Source organism: Mobula hypostoma, chromosome 2 (assembly GCF_963921235.1).
Source record: "Mobula hypostoma chromosome 2, sMobHyp1.1, whole genome shotgun sequence".
Lineage (NCBI taxonomy): Eukaryota > Metazoa > Chordata > Chondrichthyes > Myliobatiformes > Myliobatidae > Mobula > Mobula hypostoma.
In genome coordinates, this window is record NC_086098.1 from 168,541,263 (window position 1) to 168,559,961 (window position 18,699).

The 18,699-nt window shown below is 45.2% G+C and overlaps 1 protein-coding gene across 5 annotated transcripts in view; it reads right to left on the reverse strand.

Annotated features, from left to right (window-relative positions):
* Nucleotides 1-18,699, reverse strand: part of LOC134360008 (zinc finger protein 341-like) — a 60,896-nt gene that overhangs the window by 18,881 nt on the left and 23,316 nt on the right. For all 5 annotated transcript variants that reach the window (XM_063074006.1, XM_063073997.1, XM_063073988.1 and 2 more), the window contains 4 exons: nt 16,770-16,952; nt 12,390-12,573; nt 5,146-5,230; nt 3,808-3,995 (listed from right to left, as the gene is read on the reverse strand). In XM_063074006.1, the coding sequence (XP_062930076.1) occupies nt 3,808-3,995; nt 5,146-5,230; nt 12,390-12,573; nt 16,770-16,952 (640 nt within the window). The remainder of the gene's footprint in view (nt 1-3,807; nt 3,996-5,145; nt 5,231-12,389; nt 12,574-16,769; nt 16,953-18,699) is intronic.

Sequence of the window (18,699 nt, forward strand, 5' to 3'; positions counted from 1 at the left end):
TCAAAGAAAGTTTACGTTTGAAGTACTTCAATAGGTACCTGATTGGCCAATGAGTGTGTGTTTGTGGTTTTCTGCTGCAGTCGCCCATCCACTTCAAGGTTCACACGTTGGGCATTCAGAGATGCTCTTCTGCACACTACTGTTGTAACTCGTTGTTATTTGAGTTACTGTCACCTTCCTGTCAGCTTGAACCAGTCTGGCCATTCTCCTCTGACCTCTCTCATTAACAAGCTGTTTTCACCCACAAAACTGCCACTCACTGGATGCATTTTGATTTTCACACCATTCTCTGTAAACTCTAGCGACTGTTGTGCGTGGAAAATCCCAGGATCAGCGGTTTCTGAGATACTCAAACCACCCCATCTGGCACCAACATTCATTCCACGGTCAAAGTCACTCAGATCGCATTTCTTCCCCATTCTGATGTCTCGTCTGAAGAATAACTGAACCTTTTGACCATGTCTGCATGCTTTTATGCATTGAGTTGCTGTCACACGATTGGCTAATTAGATTTTTGCATTACAACTAGGTGTACCTAATAAAGCGGCCACTGGGTGTATGTCACCATTTACAACTTTCACATTCATTTTCTTACAGGCATTTAGAGGAAAATACAGAAAGATTATAGAATTTATAAAAACTATAATTAAACACACAGCTGAAAGACAACAAATGTGCTTCCTGTAAAGTGGCGATCAGAACTGTACACTACATTCCCAAACATGGCCTGTCCACAGCTCTAACATGGCGTCCTTATTCTGAGACACAAGAGATTTGATAGATGCCGAAAATCTTGAGCGACAGACACAAAATTCTGGATTCAGATTTATTTACCGTATGCCTATCAAAACATATAGTGAAATGTGCAGTGGACATTAACAGCCAACACCATCTAGGGATGTGCTGGGGGCAGCCCGCAAATGTTGCCACACGTTCCAGTGACAACGTAGCATACCCACCATGCTGGGCAGAACAACACAGAACACAACAAGCAACGAAACAACAACAGCAAAACAAGTCCCTGTCCCTCCGTCCCACCCACACACACAGTCCTTTAAGCCCAGAACAGCCCTTCTGATGTACAGATTAGCAGCTCAGGAGATGAATCCTATCCAGGGTAAAGTGTGGAACACACAACAGAACAGACCAGAGGAAGTCTAATGAAGTGTCTCAGCCTGAAATGTTGATTGTTAATTCCCCTCCACAGGTGCTGCCTGACCTGCTGAGTTCCTCCAGTATTTTGTGTGTGTTCCTCCTAGTTTTCATTACAGGTGTCTCCCGCTTTTCGAACGTTCGCTTTACGAAACCTCACTGTTACGAAAAGACCTACGTTAGTATCCTGTTTTCACTAACAGAAGGTGTTTTCACTGTTACGAAAAAAATCAGCGCACGATAAAAAAGCAGCGCGTGATAAAAATCAGCGCGTGCCCCGAGCAGCCGCTCTCCCCCGGATTCGGAACTGCATTCTCGCCGGCACTGCTTAAACACGTGCCTGTGAGCAGCTGTTAGCAAGATGAGTTCTAAGGTATGGGAAAAGCCTAAAAGAGCTCGTAAGGGTGTTACACTTAAGTGTAAAACTAGACAGAATTAAGCGTTTCGATCATGGTGAACGGAGTAAGGACAAAGTGAGTTTGGCTTGTGGAAGCTGATGAAGATGATGTTGAGGAGGTTTTGACATCGCATGACCAAGAACTGATAGATGAAGAGCTGATGCAATTGGAAGAGGAAAGAATAACAATCGAAACCGAATGCAATAGCGAAAGTGAAGCAACTGCGTGAGATTTTCGCTGCAATGATAAAGTACGACTTTAATTTTGAAAGGGTACGTAGGCTTAGGGGATATTTGCAGGATGGTTTGAGTGCTTACGAAGAACTGTATGATAGAAAAATGCACGAGGCTCAGCAGTCAAGCAAGCCTTCCACATCAGCCACAGCAGACGATGAACCTCGACCTTCGACATCGAGGCGGGCAGTCATAGGAGGAGATGAGCTGCCTGCCCTAATGGAAACAGATGACACCCCAGTGTCCCACCACCCCAACCCTCAGGCCGCGGACAGATACCGATTTGTGGAGAATGCAGCGGTATCCGGGAGGCACACAGCACATCTTTAAGAAAAAAGCCGAAATAAACATGCTAATTAATTAGGTGCCGCCCAGCACATAATTGTCGGCCCAGATCAGAGGCAATGCAATTGGCAATTGGCACTGATCTGGGCCAACATTTACGTGCCGTGCAGCACCTAATTAATTAGCATGTTTATTTCGGCTTTTTTCTTAAAGATGTGCTGTGTGCCTCCCAGCTACCGCTGTACACCCTGCATGCTTCGCAGACTGGTATCGCGTCGCTGCCCGGAGGGTGGGGGCGAATGCACCACCCCAACCTGCGACAACTCAGTCTAACACACCATCATCAGTGTGCTCGGCCCTGTCCCAATTCCCGTAGGTGATACTACACTGTACATACATTATTTCTACTTTATATAGGCTGTGTATTTTTACGTGTCATTTGGTATGATTTGGCAGCTTCATAGCTTAAAGGTTACTGGAGAGAGTGTTTTTGTCAACAGCACTTGCGTGAGATTTTCTGCCAACGGCACTTGCGTGAGATTTTCGCTACGGAGATCTGTGCAGGCGATCGAGAAGTATTTCTACTTTATATAGGCTGTATATTTATCATATCATTCCTGCTTTTACTATATGTTACTGTTATTTTAGGTTTTATCTGTTATTTGGCATGACTTGGTAGGTTATTTTTGGGTCTGCGAACGCTCACAAAATTTTCCCATATAAATAAATGCTAATTGCTTCTGCGCTTTACGACATTCCGGCTTACGAACCGTTTCAGAGGGACGCTCTACCTTCAGATGGCGGGGGAAACCTGTACTTGCCTTGCCGGCACAGTCTGACCATAACATTTGCACCATTGTTGACTTCCGGGAAACCTTATGGACACCACCAGCTCCAGGTCTAACACCACTTTTGTTCTGAAGGACCCCAGTTCTTGACCACTGTCCACCCTATCGTCCTTTTCTGTAAAGATTAGCTTTACTTGTCACATGCACATCAAAATATTCAGTGAAAGGTGTCGTTTGCATCAACCATCAACTCAGTTTGAGGATGTGCTCTTCACATCTGTGGATTCACATTCGTGAACTTGACTTGGTTGTTTGCTTTTGTTGTTTGCACAACTAGTTTTTTTTCTGCACTTTGGGTGTTGTCTGATGTTTTTTTTAAAAGTAGGTTCTATTGGGTTTCTTTGTTTTGTGGCTGCCCGTAAGGAGACAAATCTCAAGGTTGTGTGTAGTTTGATACTTTGATAATAAATGTACTTTGAACTTTGAAGTATCTTCACACTTCCCACGCCAACATAGCACGCCCACAACTTACTAAACCTGGCCCGAGTATTTTCAGAACGTGGGAAGAACCCGAAGGAAGTTCACAAGGTCACGGGGAGAATGTACAAACCGCCTTACAGACAGTGGCGGAACTGAACGTGAATCACTGGTGCTGTCAAAGCGTTACACTAACAGTTACGTTACCAGGCCACCTTGAAACCCACCCCAATCTTCCCCATAAATTCATCCCACTGCTTGTGGGAGCTTGCTCTGCTCAGGTTAGCAGCTGCAGTTCTCAAATTAAACTGCTTGGACAGCATTTCATTGGTCGGAGAAAACGCCAGAGCTTCTCGGTTTTCCGAGTCAGAACATCTTTAGAATGTTTTGTGGCATTTCATGGTGGCCCCCACCTGCTCCAACCTACAGCCGGCTCACAGCCCAATGCCCGACATGCACACACGGCTGACTAACCTGCAGCCTCGTTCTCTCCTTGTATCCTCTTGCTCTCCGGACTGACGGCCACCACCTGCATGGAGACGGTGGTGCGAGAGTTCCCCGCCGGCCACACCTTGTGGGTCTGCATGTGCTTCTTGACGTTGGACTTCTGGGCGAAGGCGCGGCCACACACGATACACTGGAACGGTTTCTCGCCAGTGTGGCTGGAAACAGAGAGGGGCAAGCGGGGGGAGGGTCAGTGGCTGGAGGTGCATTGGGAAGATTATCAATCACACTATCAATCCACCTAAAAGAGTTCAAGCTATCTCGTCTCAATCAACAACTTGTGGACGAAGCCTGTGGGATGGGTGATTCTTTTAACAGTCCATAACAGGCCAGAAGACTATAAGACGTAAGAGCAAAATTAGGCCATTGGGCTCATCAAGGCTGCCCTGCCATTAAAGGTCAAATTTCAAAGAAAATTTATTATGAAAGTATGCATAGCTCACAATATGCTACCTTAAGATTCATTTTCTTGCATTTACAGGAAAAATAAAGAAAAAGAATAGAAGCTACAAAGAACGGAACATAAACAAAGACTGACAAATAACCAATGTGCAAATGAAGACAGACTGTACAAAGAAAAAATAATACTGAAAATGTGTTGTAATGAATTCTTGGAAGTGAGTTATTATCCCTGTCAACCCCACTCTCCTGCCTTCTCCCTATAAGCTTTGGCACCCTCGTTAATCAAGAACCTATCAACCACCGCTTTAAATATGACTTAGCCTTCACAGCTGTCTGCGGCAATGAATTCCACAGACTGGTACGCTCTCACTGTGACCGTGTGGGTTTCCACTGGGTGCTCAGGTTTCCTCCCACATTCCAAAGACGTACAGGTTGGGGTTAGTGAGTTCTGGGCACGCCAGAAGTGTGGGCTGCCCCCAGCACATCCTCGGTCTCTGCTGGTCCTTGGCGCCAAATGACGCATTTCACTGTGTGTTTCAACGTACGTGTGACAACTAAAGCTAATCTTAATCTAATCTTTGTTTTAGGCCTGGCTGAAGAAATTCCTCCCCCTCTCTGTTCTAAAGGGGCATCCCCTTATTGTGAGACTGTGCCTTTAAATGCTCTCAGACTTGGCCTGCCCCACAAGTTTGTGACCATACCACTGTACATTTGAGGAGAATAAACCGATTTAGAGGAGTAGGTGGGCGAATGGAATGAGTCTTGGTCAGTATAGAACAGATGGGCCAAAGGGCCTGTTTCTATACTGTCTGACTCTCTCTGAGACTTCTAGGCTTAACAATCACAATGAGGTACAAAGGCTGTTTGCTGCTTGGATTTTGACTGTTTGGAAACCTCCCAACGTACCTTCTGATATGTTGCTGGAGATCAAAGTTCTTGGCAAACATCTTATCACAGTAGCTACACTTCAGCTTTGGAAGCTTCCCTTTGCCTGAAACACAAAGAGGAAGAGGTTTTGTCGGCTGCTCGGACTTGCACTGCCTGCCACTCCTTGCTGTCCCACTATTTAAAGAAAGATTCACCTTATTGGTCACATGTACATTGAAACACGCAGTGAAATGTTTTTGAGTCCGATGCAGGGTGGAGGCCGAAGACGACGGCCTGACATGGGGTTAGAAGACTGTGTATATGTGTGTTTGGGAGGGAGGACGGAGTCTTGTTTTGCTGTTTGTTGTGTTTTGTGTTGTTCTGTTGAGCATTTTGGGTTTGCCATACTGGCACTAGAATGCTTGGCGACACTTATGGACTACCCCCACACACACTAGTGTGTTGTTTGGCGCAAACAACGCATTTCACTGAATGTTTCGATATACACGTGATAAATAAACTCAAATCTTGAAACGTCAATGACCAACAGTCTTAGGATGTGCTGGGGGCAGCCCACAAGTGTTATCATGCTTCCAGCACGAACATAGCTTGCCCACAACTTACAACCACCGACTGGTACGACTTTGCAATATGGGAAGAAACCAGAGCACCCTTCAGAGAACTGAGAGTCATGGGATGCGGTCTGTTCTTATGGGGATGTCACTAGTCAGCCATGATCTCACTAAATGGCAGAAGAGGCTCAAGATCTCCTCACTCCAAGCGAAGATAGGGAAATAAAGTTCAAATTAAATGCATTATCCAAGTACATACTGTATATGTCACCATATACAACCCTCAGATTCAGTTTCTTGCAGGCATACTCATAATAGAATCAATGAAAGACTGCACCAACAGGGCAGACAAATTAGTGTGCAAAAAAACAAAAATAATAAATAAGCAATAAATATCGAGAACATGACATGAAGAGTCCTTGAGTCTAAAGGTTGTGGGAACAGTTCAGTGAATCTTCGCAAACTTCTAAGGAAGTAGAAGTACTGCCGTACAGAAAACCTTTTGTAGAATTGGTGGCAGACCCAAAGAGAGTCCGAGGCCTGATGGCGCATCTGGAAGTCGGCGGCCCGGTGGTCTGATTGTGTAGCTGGTAGTCAGAGACCCGATGGTGTACATGGAAATTGGAGGCCCCGTGGTGTTTCCAGAAGTCAGAGGCCTGACATCTTTAAGTCCAGTTAATTGGACTGTGGACTGGAGGTGTGGGTGTGTGTGTGTGTGTGTGTGTGTGTGTGTGTGTGTGTGTGTGTGTATGTGTGTGTGCGCTGTTAATGACACATTTGAAGTACATACGATCAATACATGAATCTGAATCTGAAACCTTTCACCACATGACAGCACGCAGAGCAAGGTCCCAATACAACAAACAATTACTCTTTTTGAGGAAAACAAAACTAATCTTAAACACCGTGATAAAAAAATCCCACATTCTGCTTACTTGATGGTTTGTGGGGAGACTGATAAAATAGGAACAATTAAGGGACCTTTAGACAGGCACACCAAAGCCATGCTCTTTTCTTGCTGTTGCCATCAGGAAGGTGGTACAGGAACCTCAGGACCCACACCACCAGGTTCAGGAACAGTTATTACCCGTCAACCATCAGGCTCTTGAACCAGAGGGGATAACTTCACATAATTTTACTTATCCCATCACTGAACTGTTTCCACAGCTTACCGACTCACTTTCAAGGACTCTTATATCATAAGATACAGGAGCAGAATTAGGCCATTCGGCCCATCGAGTCTGCTGTGCCATTTTATCATGGTTAATCCAATTTTCCCCTCAGCCCCAATCTGCTGCCTTCTCCCCGTATCCCTTCATGCCCCAACCAATCCAGAATCTATCAATCTCTGCCTAAATATACATAAAGACTTGGCCTCCACAGCTTCCTGTGGCAAAGAAGTCCACAGATTCACCACTCTCTGGCTAAAGAAATTCTTCCTCATCTCCGTTCTAAAAGGATGCCCCTCTATTCTGAACATGAGGAACTCTGCAGATGCTGGAAATTCAACAAACACACATCAAAGTTGCTGGTGAACGCAGCAGGCCAGGCAGCATCTCTAGGAAGAGGTACAGTTGACGTTTCGGGCTGAGACCCTTCGTCAGGACTAACTGAAAGAAGAGCTAGTAAGAGATTTGAAAGTGGGAGGGGGAGGGGGAGATCTGAAATGATAGGAGAAGACAGGAGGGGGAGGGATGGAGCCAAGAGCTGGACAGTTGATTGGCAAAAGGGATATGAGAGGATCATGGGACAGGAGGCCCAGGGAGAAGGAAAAGGCGGGGGGGGTACTCAAGAGAGTGAATTTGTTGAATGCTTATGAGATAGCTTTTCAGAGCAGTTTGTCATTGATTCTACTTGGCGATCAGCTATTCTGGATTGAGTGTTATGTAATGAACTGGAGGTGATTAGGGAGCTTAAAGTAAAGGCGCCCTTAGGAGGCAGTGATCACAATACGACTGAGTTCAACTTGAAATTTGATAGGGAGAAAGTAAAGTCTGACATAGCAGTATTTCAGTGGAGTAAAGGAAATTACAGTGGTATGAGAGAGGATTGGAAGGGGATGCTGACAGGAATGTCAGCAGAGCAGCAATGGCTTGAGTTTCTGGGAAAAATGAGGAAGGTACAGGATATATGTATTCCAAAAAACAAAGAAATGCTGAAATGGCAAAATAGTACAACCATGGCTGACAAGGGAAGTCAAAGCTACTGTAAAAGGGAAAGAGAGGGCATTCAACAAAGCAAAAATTAGCAGGAAGTTAGAAGATTGGGCAGCTTTTAAAAACCTACAGAGAACAATTAAAAGTATCATTAGGAGGGAAAAGATGAAATATGAAAGCAAGCTAGCAAACAGTATCAAAGTGGATCGTAAAAGCTTTTTCAAGTATGTAAAAAAAGAGATGAGAGTGGATAGAAGGCCGCTAGAAAATGAGGCCACAGAAATAATAACAGGGGACAAGGAGATGGCTAATGAACTAAATGAGTATTTTGCATCAGTCTTCACTGTGGAAGACACGAGCAGTGTGTCAGATGATGAAGGATGTGAGGAAGAGAAGTGGGTGCAGTTACTATTACAAAGGAGAAGGTGCTCAAAAAGCTGAAGACCTAAAGGTGCACATGTCACCCGGACAAGATGAACTGCACCCTAGGGTTCTGAAAGAGGTAGTGTTAAGAGATTGTGGAGGCATTAGCAATGATCTTTCAAAAATTATTGGACTCTGGTATGGTGCTAGAGGACTAGAAAATTGCAAATGTCACTCCACTCTTTAAGAAAGGAGGAAGGCAGCAAAAAGGAAATTACAGACCAGTTAGCCCAACCTCAGTGGTTGGGAAGATGTTGGAGTCAATTGTTAAGGATGACATTATGCAGTACTTGGTGACACAGGACAAGATAGGACAAAGTCAGCATGGTTTCCTTAATGGAAAATCTTGCCTGATGAACATGTTGGAATGCTTTGAGGAAATTACATGTAGAATAGATAAAGGGGATGCAGTGGATGTTGTATATTTGGACTTTCAGAAGGTTTCCGACAAGGTGCCACACATGAGGCTGCTTACCAAGTTAAGAGCACATGGTATTACAGGAAAGTTACTAACATGATTAGAGCATTGGCTGATTGGTAGGAGGCAGCGAGTGGGAATAAAAGGATCCTTTTCTGGTTGGCTGCCAGTGACTAGTGGTGTTCCGCAGGGGTTGGTGTTGGGACCGCTTCTTTTTATGCTGTATATAAATGATTTAGATGATGGAATAAATGGCTTTGTTGCCAAGTTTGCAGATGATATGAAGATTGGAGGAGGAGCAAGTAGTGTTGAGGAAATAGGTGGGCTGCAGAAGGACTTAGACAGATTAGGAGAATGGGTAAGAAATGGCAAATGAAATTTAATGTTGGAAAATACCTAGTCATGCACTTTAGTAGGAGAAATAAATCTGCAGTCTATTTTCTAACTGAGGAGAAAATCGAAAAATCTGAGATGCAAAGGGACTGGGAGTCCTTGTGTAGAACATCCTGAAGGTTAACTTGCAGGTTGAGTTGGTGGTGAGGAAGGCAAATGCAATGTTTGCATTCATTTCAAGAGATCTAGAATACAAGAGCAAGGGATGTGATGCTGAGGCTTTATGAGACATTGGTGGGGCCTCACCTTGAGTATTGTCAACAGTTTTGAGCTCCTCATCTTAGAAAAGATGTGCTGGCATTGGAGAGGGTTCAGAGGAGGTTCACAAGGATGATTCCAGGAATGAAAGGGCTATCATATGAGGAACGTTTGATGGCTATAGATCTGTCCTCGATGGAATTTAGAAGAATGGGGGAGGATCTCGCTGAAACCTTTCGAATGTTGAAAGGCCTAGACATAGTAGATAGGATATTTCCCATGGTGGGAGAGTATAGGACAAGAGGGTACAGCCTCAAGTTAGAAGGGCATTAATTTAAAGCAGAGATGCAGAGGAATTTCTTTAGCCAGAGGGTGGTGAATTTGTGGAATTTGTTGCCACAGCCAGCTGTGGAGGCCAGGTCGTCGGGTATAATTAAGGTAGAGCTTGATAGGTTCTTGACTGGACACGGCATCAAAGGTTATAGGGCGAAGGCCAGGTAGTGGGACTGGGGCTGAGGAGTGTATTAAATCAGCCATAATTGAATGGTGAAGCAGATTCGACGGGCCAAGTATTCTAATTCTGCTCCTATGTTTGATGGTCTTATATTTATTGCTTATTTATCATCATTATTTCCTTTCTCTCCCCCTTTTTTTTGTATTTGCACCGTTTGTTGTTTTATTGAACATTGGTTATTGTTCACCCTGTTGGGTGCAGTCTTTCTGTGAATGCCCACAAGAAAATGAATCTTAGGGTTTATATGGTGATATACAGTGCACGTCCTTTGAATGCTGAAGGTGGGTGTAAGAGGACTGGAGGGCTATGGGCTCCGTAGGAGAGAAGGGTTAGATTGATCTTGGAGTAAGTGGAAAAACTTGTAAACACAAGAGAGTCTGCAGATGCTGGAAATCCAGAGTAACACTCACAATATGCCGGAGGAGCTCGGCAGGTCAGGCAGCAACTATGGAGGGGAATAAAACAGATGATGATTCAGGCCGAGACTCCGTGTCAGTCCAGATGACAAACATGAGAAAATCTGCAGATGCGGGAAACCTGAGCAACACACACAAGCTTACACCACATGCTTTCCAGATTTGTTTTCAAGCTGCTCGATTTGGACTCTCCGAGGACCCCAGATACTCACATTCAATTGACTGTTTCTCCCGTTGCTTCTCCCACTGAATTCTACGCGCCAGTCCTGGTCAAGGGCTTTGGCCTGAAACATTGACTGAACCTTTTTCTCATTGATACTGCCTGGCCTGCTGAGTTCCTCCAGCATTTTGTGTGTGTTACTCAACATAATGGCTAATACCAAAGTATATCTGTTCAAGGCAGGGACCCCGGTATAAGATGTTAAGATGAAAGTGTAGGGGGATGTCCGAGGTAAGTTATTTTTTTCCCCACAGAGAGTGGTGGGTGTATGGGGTGCACTGGGGTTTGGGACTTGGTGATAGAGGCAGATAAACATACATAAAACATAGAATACTACAACACAGTACAGGCCCTTCGGCCCACAATGTTGTGCCGACCCTCAAACCCTGCCTCCCATATAACTCCCCCACCTTAAATTTCTCCGTATACCTGTCTAGTAGTCTCTTAAATTTCACTAGTGTATCTGCCTCCACCACTGACTCAGGCAGTGCATTCCACGCACCAACCACTCTCTGAGTAAAAAAACCTTCCTCTAATATCCCCCTTGAACTTCCCACCCTTTACCTTAAAGCCGTGTCCTCTTGTATTGAGCAGTGGTGCCCTGGGGAAGAGGCGCTGGCTATCCACTCTATCTATTCCTCTTATTATCTTGTTAATCTCCGATCATAATCAATACTCTCTAAACCAGGAAGCATCCTGGTAAATCTCCTCTGTACCCTTTCCAATGCTTCCACATCCTTCCTACAGTGAGGCGACCAGAAATGGACACAGTACTCCAAGTGTGGCCTAACCATAGAGCTGCATCATTACATCACGACTCTTAAACTCGACTTATGAAAGCTAACACCCCATAAGCTTTCTTAACTACCCTATCTACCCGTGAGGCAACTTTCAGGGATCTGTGGACATGTACCCCCAGATCCCTCTGCTCCTCCACACTACCAAGTTTCCTGTCATTTACTTTGTACTCTGCCTTGGAGTTTGTCCTTCCAAAGTGTACCACCTCACACTTCTCCGGGTTGAACTCCATCTGCCACTTCTCAGCCCACTTCTGCATCCTATCAATGTCTCTCCACAATCTTCGACAATCCTCTACACTATCTACAACACCACCAACCTTTGTGTCGTCTGCAAACTTGCCAACCCACCTTTCTAACCCCACATCCAGGTCGTTAATAAAAATCACGAAAAATAGAGGTCCCAGAACAGATCCTTGTGGGACACCACTAGTCACAATCCTCCAATCTGAATGTACTCCCTCCACTACGACCCCCTGCCTTCTGCAGGCAAGCCAATTCTGAATCCACCTGGCCAAACTTCCCTGGATCCCATGCCTTCTGACTTTCTGAATAAGCCTACTGTGTAGAATCTTGTCAAATGCCTTACTAAGGTCCATGTAGATCACATCCACTGCACTACCCTCATCTATATGCCTGGTCACCTCCTCAAAGAACTCTATCAGGCTTATAAAAAAGGGCATTTAAGAGTCTCTTGGACAGGCACATGGATGATATAAAAATGAAGACCTCTTTGGGGGGGAGGGAAGAGTTAGATTGATTGTGGAAGAGGTTAAAAGGTTGATGCAACACTGTGGCTGTAGCTGTACTGTACTGTTCTGAATCTTATACACGTTTTCTGACAGTGCGTCACTCCCTCAGAACTGCAGAGGAGAACCAGCCTGTGCTTCTGTGCCTCAGTCTCGGGGGGGGGGTTGTGAAGCGGAGTGAAGGTGGGATGAGGGTGTTGAGTTTAACCTCACTAGGGGTGTCACTGTAGCATACTGATTAGCGCCAGTGACTTCGGTTCAATTCCCGCTGTCCGTAAGGAGTTTGTACGTTCTCCCTGTAACCGCATGGATTTCCTCCGGGTGCTGCAGATTATGCCCACATTCCAAAGATACATGTTTAATTGGATGGAGTGGGCTCATTGGGCTGTTACTGTGCTGTATCTCGAAATGTAATCAGTAAAATTACCTTCCTGCATGCTGGCGGGGTCTTTGTTCTTGGTCGCCTCGCTCTGGAGGCCAGAGAGGTTGGCGCTGGGGTTGAGGGCCGGTGCGGCGATGATGCTGCTGGTCTTGGTGATGAAGCTTTGCTTCCCCGGGCTGTAGATGGGTGGTGTGTTGAAGGGCGAGCTTTCCACACACTGGCTGGGAACCTGCGGACGAGACGGAGGACAGGCAGCATTAGCATCAGAGACAGGAGGAGAGGAGTGTCGAGTGTCCTCCAGGTCTATGTGTGGGGAGAGGATCTCTCGATCAATACCCCGCCACCAGGGTCTTGGCACTACGACAGCAAGCTGTTTACTGGGCAGTACATGCACTTTGAATTTTATTTTGTTCACTTATCAGTGGTAATATTTCGTTTTATGTGCTATGTGTGTGATATATGTTTTGTAGATGTATTGTGGTCCAGGGAACATTGTTTTGTTTGGTTGTATACACTGCATGTGCAGTCAGATGACAATAAAATTGTATTTGAACGTACACACACTCCAATGCTCTCTAAGGTGTACACATGTGCACACACACTTCTTTTGCGACTAGTGCACAAAGGAATTTAATCTACGCACAAAAGGTTGTCATGTACTGTTGGAGTCAGAAGTTTACATGTACCTTAGCCAAATACATTTAAATTCAGCTTTTCACAATTCCTGATATTTAATCCTAGAAAACATTCCCTGTCTTAGGTCAGTTAGGATCACTACCTTACTTTAAGAATGTGAAATGTCAGAGTAATAGTAGAGAGAATGATTTATTTCAGCTTTTATTTCTTTCATCACTTTTCCAGTGGGTCAGAAGTTTACGTACACTTTGTTAGTATTTGGTAACATTGCCTTTAAATTGTTTAACTTGGGTCAAACGCTTTGGATAGCCTTCCACAAGCTTCTTACAGTAAGTTGCTGGAATTTTGTTACATTCCTCCAGACAGAACTGGTGTAACTGAGTCAGGTTTGTAGGCCTCCTTACTCGCACACGCTTTTTCAGTTCTGCCAACAAATTTTCTATCGGATTGAGGTCAGAAAATGATGTCAAGTCTGGTTCATCCTAGGGAGCAAGTTCCAAATGCCTGAAGGTACCATGTTCATCTGTACAAACAATAGTACACAAGTATAAACACCATGGGACCACACAGCCGTCATACCGCTCAGGACGGAGACGCATTCTGTCTCCTAGAGATGAACGTACTTCGGCGCGAAAAGTGCAAATCAATCCCAGAACAACAGCAAAGGACCTTGTGAAGATGCTGGAGGAAACAGGTAGACAGTATCTATATCCACAGTAAAACGAGTCCTATATCGACATAACCTGAAAGGCTGCTCAGCAAGGAAGAAGCCACTGCTCCAAAGCTGCCATAAAAAAGCCAGACTATGGTTTGCAAGTGCTAATGGGGACAAAGATCTTACTTTTTGGAGAAATTTCCTCTGATCTGATGAAACAAAAATTGAACTGTTTGGCCATAATGACCATTGTTATGTTTGGAGGAAAAAGGGTGAGGCTTGCAAGCTGAAGAACACTATCCCAACTGTGAAGCATGGGGGTGGCAGCATCATGTTGTGGGGGTGCTTTTCTGCAGGAGGGACTGGTGTGTGGATATATTGAATGTATGTGGATATATCTCTATATATATATATATCTATGTATATATATATGTATGTATATCTTGTATGTGGATATATTGAAGCAACATCTCAAGACATCAGCCAGGAGGTTAAAGCTCGGTCGCATATGGGTCTTCGAAATGGAAAATGACCCCAAGCATACCTCCAAAGTTGTGGCAAAATTGCTTAAGGACAACAAAGTCAAGGTATTGGAGTGGCCATCACAAAGCCGTGACCTCAATCCGATAGAAAATTTGTGGGCAGAACTAAAAGAGCATGCACAAGCAAGGAGGCCTACAAACCTGACTCAGTTACACCAGTTCTGTCTGGAGGAAAGGAACAAAATTCCAGCAACTTACTGTGAGAAGCTTGTGGAAGGCCATCAAAAATGTTTGACCCAAGTTAAACAATTTAAAGGCAATGTTACCAAATACCAACAAAGTGTATGTAAACTTCTGACCCACTGGAAAAGTGATGAAAGAAATAAAAGCTGAAATAAATCATTCTCTCTACTATTATTCTGACATTTCACATTCTTAAAATAAAGTAGTGATCCTAACTGACCTAAGACAGGGAATGTTTTCTAGGATTAAGTGTCAGGAATTGTGAAAAACTGAGTTTAAATGTATTTGGCTAAGGTGTACGTAAACTCTGACTTCAACTGTAAGTATATTTTATGATCGTACACAATCACATTTCCTTTTCCGGTTTCTGATGCGGATGGTGTTTACAATGTGGAGTTTGTGACAATGTGTCTGCAGATTTTGGAACTGGCTTATTTATAACTGTTTTTATTGACAAAATGATTCAGTGTGCATGTTGTTGTCTCTGGGCAAGAAGTGCCAGAAGCACAAGATTTTCCTGCACATTGGTCATTCCAAATTAGAGGGCACATTTTCACACACACACACACGACCGTCCCTTGAAGACACAAGGCTCCATAGTAACGAAAGGAGCTGAATAAGAGGACAAAACACTGGTTGGACCACACTTAAGAGTATCGTGTATAATTCTGGTCTGCACACTGCAGGAAAGATGTGGTGGCAATAGACAGAGGGCAGAAGATGTTGCATGGAATGAGAGTGAGAGCTGTGGTGATACACAGAGATTGAACAGGTTGGGTTTACTCTCGCTGGAATCCAGCAAACTGAGGAGTGTCCTTATGTAAGTCTATAAAATTAAGAGGGGCAGAGATAAGACAGACAGAGTCTTTCACCCAGAGCGGGGGAGTCTAGCAGCCGTGTAGAGGTTAGCACAATGCTTTTACGACTCGGGGCATTGGAGTTCAAAGTTCAATTCCGACTCCATCTGTAAGGAGTTTGTACGTAAGGAGTGTGTGAGCTTCCTCCAAGTGCTCCAGATCCCCCACAGTCCAAAGACATATCGATTGGTATGCTAGATGGTCATTGTAAATTGTCCTGTGATTAGACGAGTGTTAAATAGGTGGGTTGTTGGGCAGGGTGGCTCTTTGGGCTAGAAGGGCCAACGATCCTGGGTGCCAATATCTGAGGGTGTATCCTGGGCCCAACATATTGATGCTGCTACAAAGAAGACACAACAGCGGCTGTATTTCGTTTGGAGCTGGAGGAGATTTGGTATGTCATGCAGATGTACCATGGAGAGCACTCTAACTGGCTGCATCACCGTCTGGTATGGGGGTAGGGAGGGGGCTGCTACTGCACAGGTTCAAAATAGGCCGCAGAGAGTTGTAAGATTAGTCAGCTTCATCGTGGGAACCAGGCTCCATAGTACCAGGATATCTTCAAGGAGCAATGCCTCAAAAAAAGCAGCGTCCATCATTAAGGACCACCAGCACCCAGGGCATTGTCTTTTCTCACTGTTACCATCAGGAAGGAGATACAGAAGCCCGAAGGCTCACACTCAATGATTCAGGAACAGCTTCTTTCCCTCTGCCATCAGATTTCTGAATGGACACTGAACCCATGAACACTATCTCACTACTTCTTTATTTTTATTTTGGCACTACATATTTAATTTAATTTCTTCCTGTTCTTCAGTTTTTCCTTATTATTACGTATTGCAGTGTACTGCCACCGCAAAGACGACAAGTTTCATGTCACACGCCGGTGATATTAAACCTGATTCAGATTCTGTGACGGATCTCTAAATAAACAAATAGACTAGGGAGCCTATGTTTAGGGTGAGAGGGGAGATATGAACATTTGGACAGGCACTTGGATATGAAAAGCATACAGCGGTATAGATTCGAGATTGTTTACTGTCATTTCCTGTACACAAGCGTAAAGGAGAACAAAATAATTGTTACTCCGGATCTGATGCAACACAAAAAGCATACACAATAAAATAAAGCATGTAATAACTAAAAAAAAAACACAATATATAAGATAGGTTATATACATGGACTGATTGTACGTCCATAAAGTGTCACTTGGCACAGGACTGTCTGTACATAAGGTGCCTCTGAGAGGAGATGATAAAGTAGTGGTGGTTGGGGGCATGGAGAGGTGGGTCAGTGAGTGGAGGTGTCAATCAGCCGTACTACTTGAGGAAAGCAACTGTTTTTGAGTCTGGTTAATCTGGAGCCTATGCCGGCAAATTGGATCAGTGTGGACGCCATTCAGGGTTAGCATTAACGAGATGGGCCGAAAGGCCCATTTGTGCTGTATGGTTCCATAAGTTCTTGAACTCGCTACTTCTGTCCACCTCACCCTCCCCACAGATGCCGAAATCAGCCCCCCGCCTGCCCACCCGCCCAGTGAGCGGCTCACTACCTGGAAGTGTGGCATTGCCAGCGAAGATCCGTCAGAGGAGTTTCCGGTCAAGGGGGGCAGTGCGCTGTAGACCTGGATCGCCGAGCTGCCGCTGGAGCTGGGTGTCATGGAGACGGCTGCAGGCTGAGGAGGGGGTGGAGGAGGGGTGATGTAGGAGGTGACCGGGTGCACGTTGTGACTGCTCTGCAGGGGACGAAATACAAGATGATCAGGGGTTAGTTCCCAAGAGGAAAGCCCAACATCTGACAGATATCTAGGAGATGTGACGGGAGGGGAGGCCCGTGTGGGATGTGTCCACGAGATTGTCACCTGACCTTCCCCACACCAATGTCTGTCCCCCAAACCTCCCCCCATCGAAGAGGTCCGACACTCCAGTCCTCCCCCTGCCACCAGGGTTCCAACCACCTAGATCTGAGCGGGGATGTGTCCATCAACCTTCCCCACACCATAGATTCGTCCCGCAAAGCTTTCTTCTACCGCAGACCTCCCCTCTAGGGTTCCAAATGCCTAAAATTTTCTGCCTTCCCAGGTGTCCATCCCCCAGATCTTCCCCCTCCACCAGTAGTCTACCCCTCTGATCTATCACCCGACATCCAAGGATTCATTCCTCCACAACTGCCCCCCCCCCCCACCATGAGCTATCAACCCAGACCTTCTTCCCCACTCCAAGGACCATCCCCTAGAAATTTCCTCTCCACCAGGGGTCCATCCCATAGACCTTCCTTCCTCCTTGGGGTCCCCCCCCCCGAACTACTCCCCCAAGTGTCCGAACCCCTGATATTCCTCCCCCAGTGGTGTATCCTCAGACATTCCCCCTCCACCAGCGGTTCGTCCCCTCAAACCTGTTCTTTCAGCAGGGGCCTAGTGTCTGTTCTCTGTGGATCGAGGAAATAGGGACCTCAGGGATCGCACCTTGGCTGGAAGTGCAACCACTCATCCTCCCCGCCCCCCCCCCCAGGTTCATTCTACTGTTCAAAGTGTGCATGGCTGATTAATTCATGAAAAAATGATTCTGCGATTGAAAGGCTTTTCAAATGAGGAACATTTGATGGCTCTGGGCCTGTACTCACTGGAATTCAGAAGAATGAGGGGGGATCTCATTGAAACCTCTCAAATGGTAAAGGTCTCAATGTTTTCTATGGTGGGACAGTCTGAGACCACAGGGGACAGCCTCAGAATAGACAGACATTCATTTAGAACAGAGATGAGAAGGAATTTCTTTAGCCAGAGAGTGGTGAATCTGTAGTTTCGTTGCCACAGGCAACCATGGAGACCAAGTCATTGGATATGTTGAAAATGGAGGTTCATAGGCTTTTGATTAATAAGGACATTAAAAGTTCAAAATAAATTTATTATCAACAAACATATACAGTAAGCCATTGGGTATATTTAAGGCAGAAGTTGATAGATTCTTGATTGGTCAGGGCGTGAAGTGATACGGGGAGAAGGCAGGGAGATTGGGCTGAGAGGGAAATGGATCAGCCATGATGAAATGGTGGAAGAGACTCGATGGGCCAAATGGCCCCGTTTTGCTTCTATATCTTATGGTCTACTCTCTCCCCTCCCCCATCAACCAAGTGCCCACACCCACAGTGTAGCGTCAATATCCACAACCAACCTTCGGCGTCTTGGAGGGAATGAGGTTCCCCTCCCTCCACATGGACAACCACCTCCCTCACCAGTATCTCATGCAGGTCTTGCACAGGAATTTAATGCAAAATTGGACTTTGACCAACCCAAAATGTATTCCTTGCAGTGGCTTACTAGATGGGCAAGGAGATTTCCATGTGGAAATGTGTTTAGTTTTCCCCAACGATTAAATATTTAACCAGTGACATGTATCCAAATGCTAAACAGGATGTAAACTGGGACTTAGAACGAGAGTCCAATTACAAACAAGAGAAAATCTGCAGATGCTGGCAATCCAAAC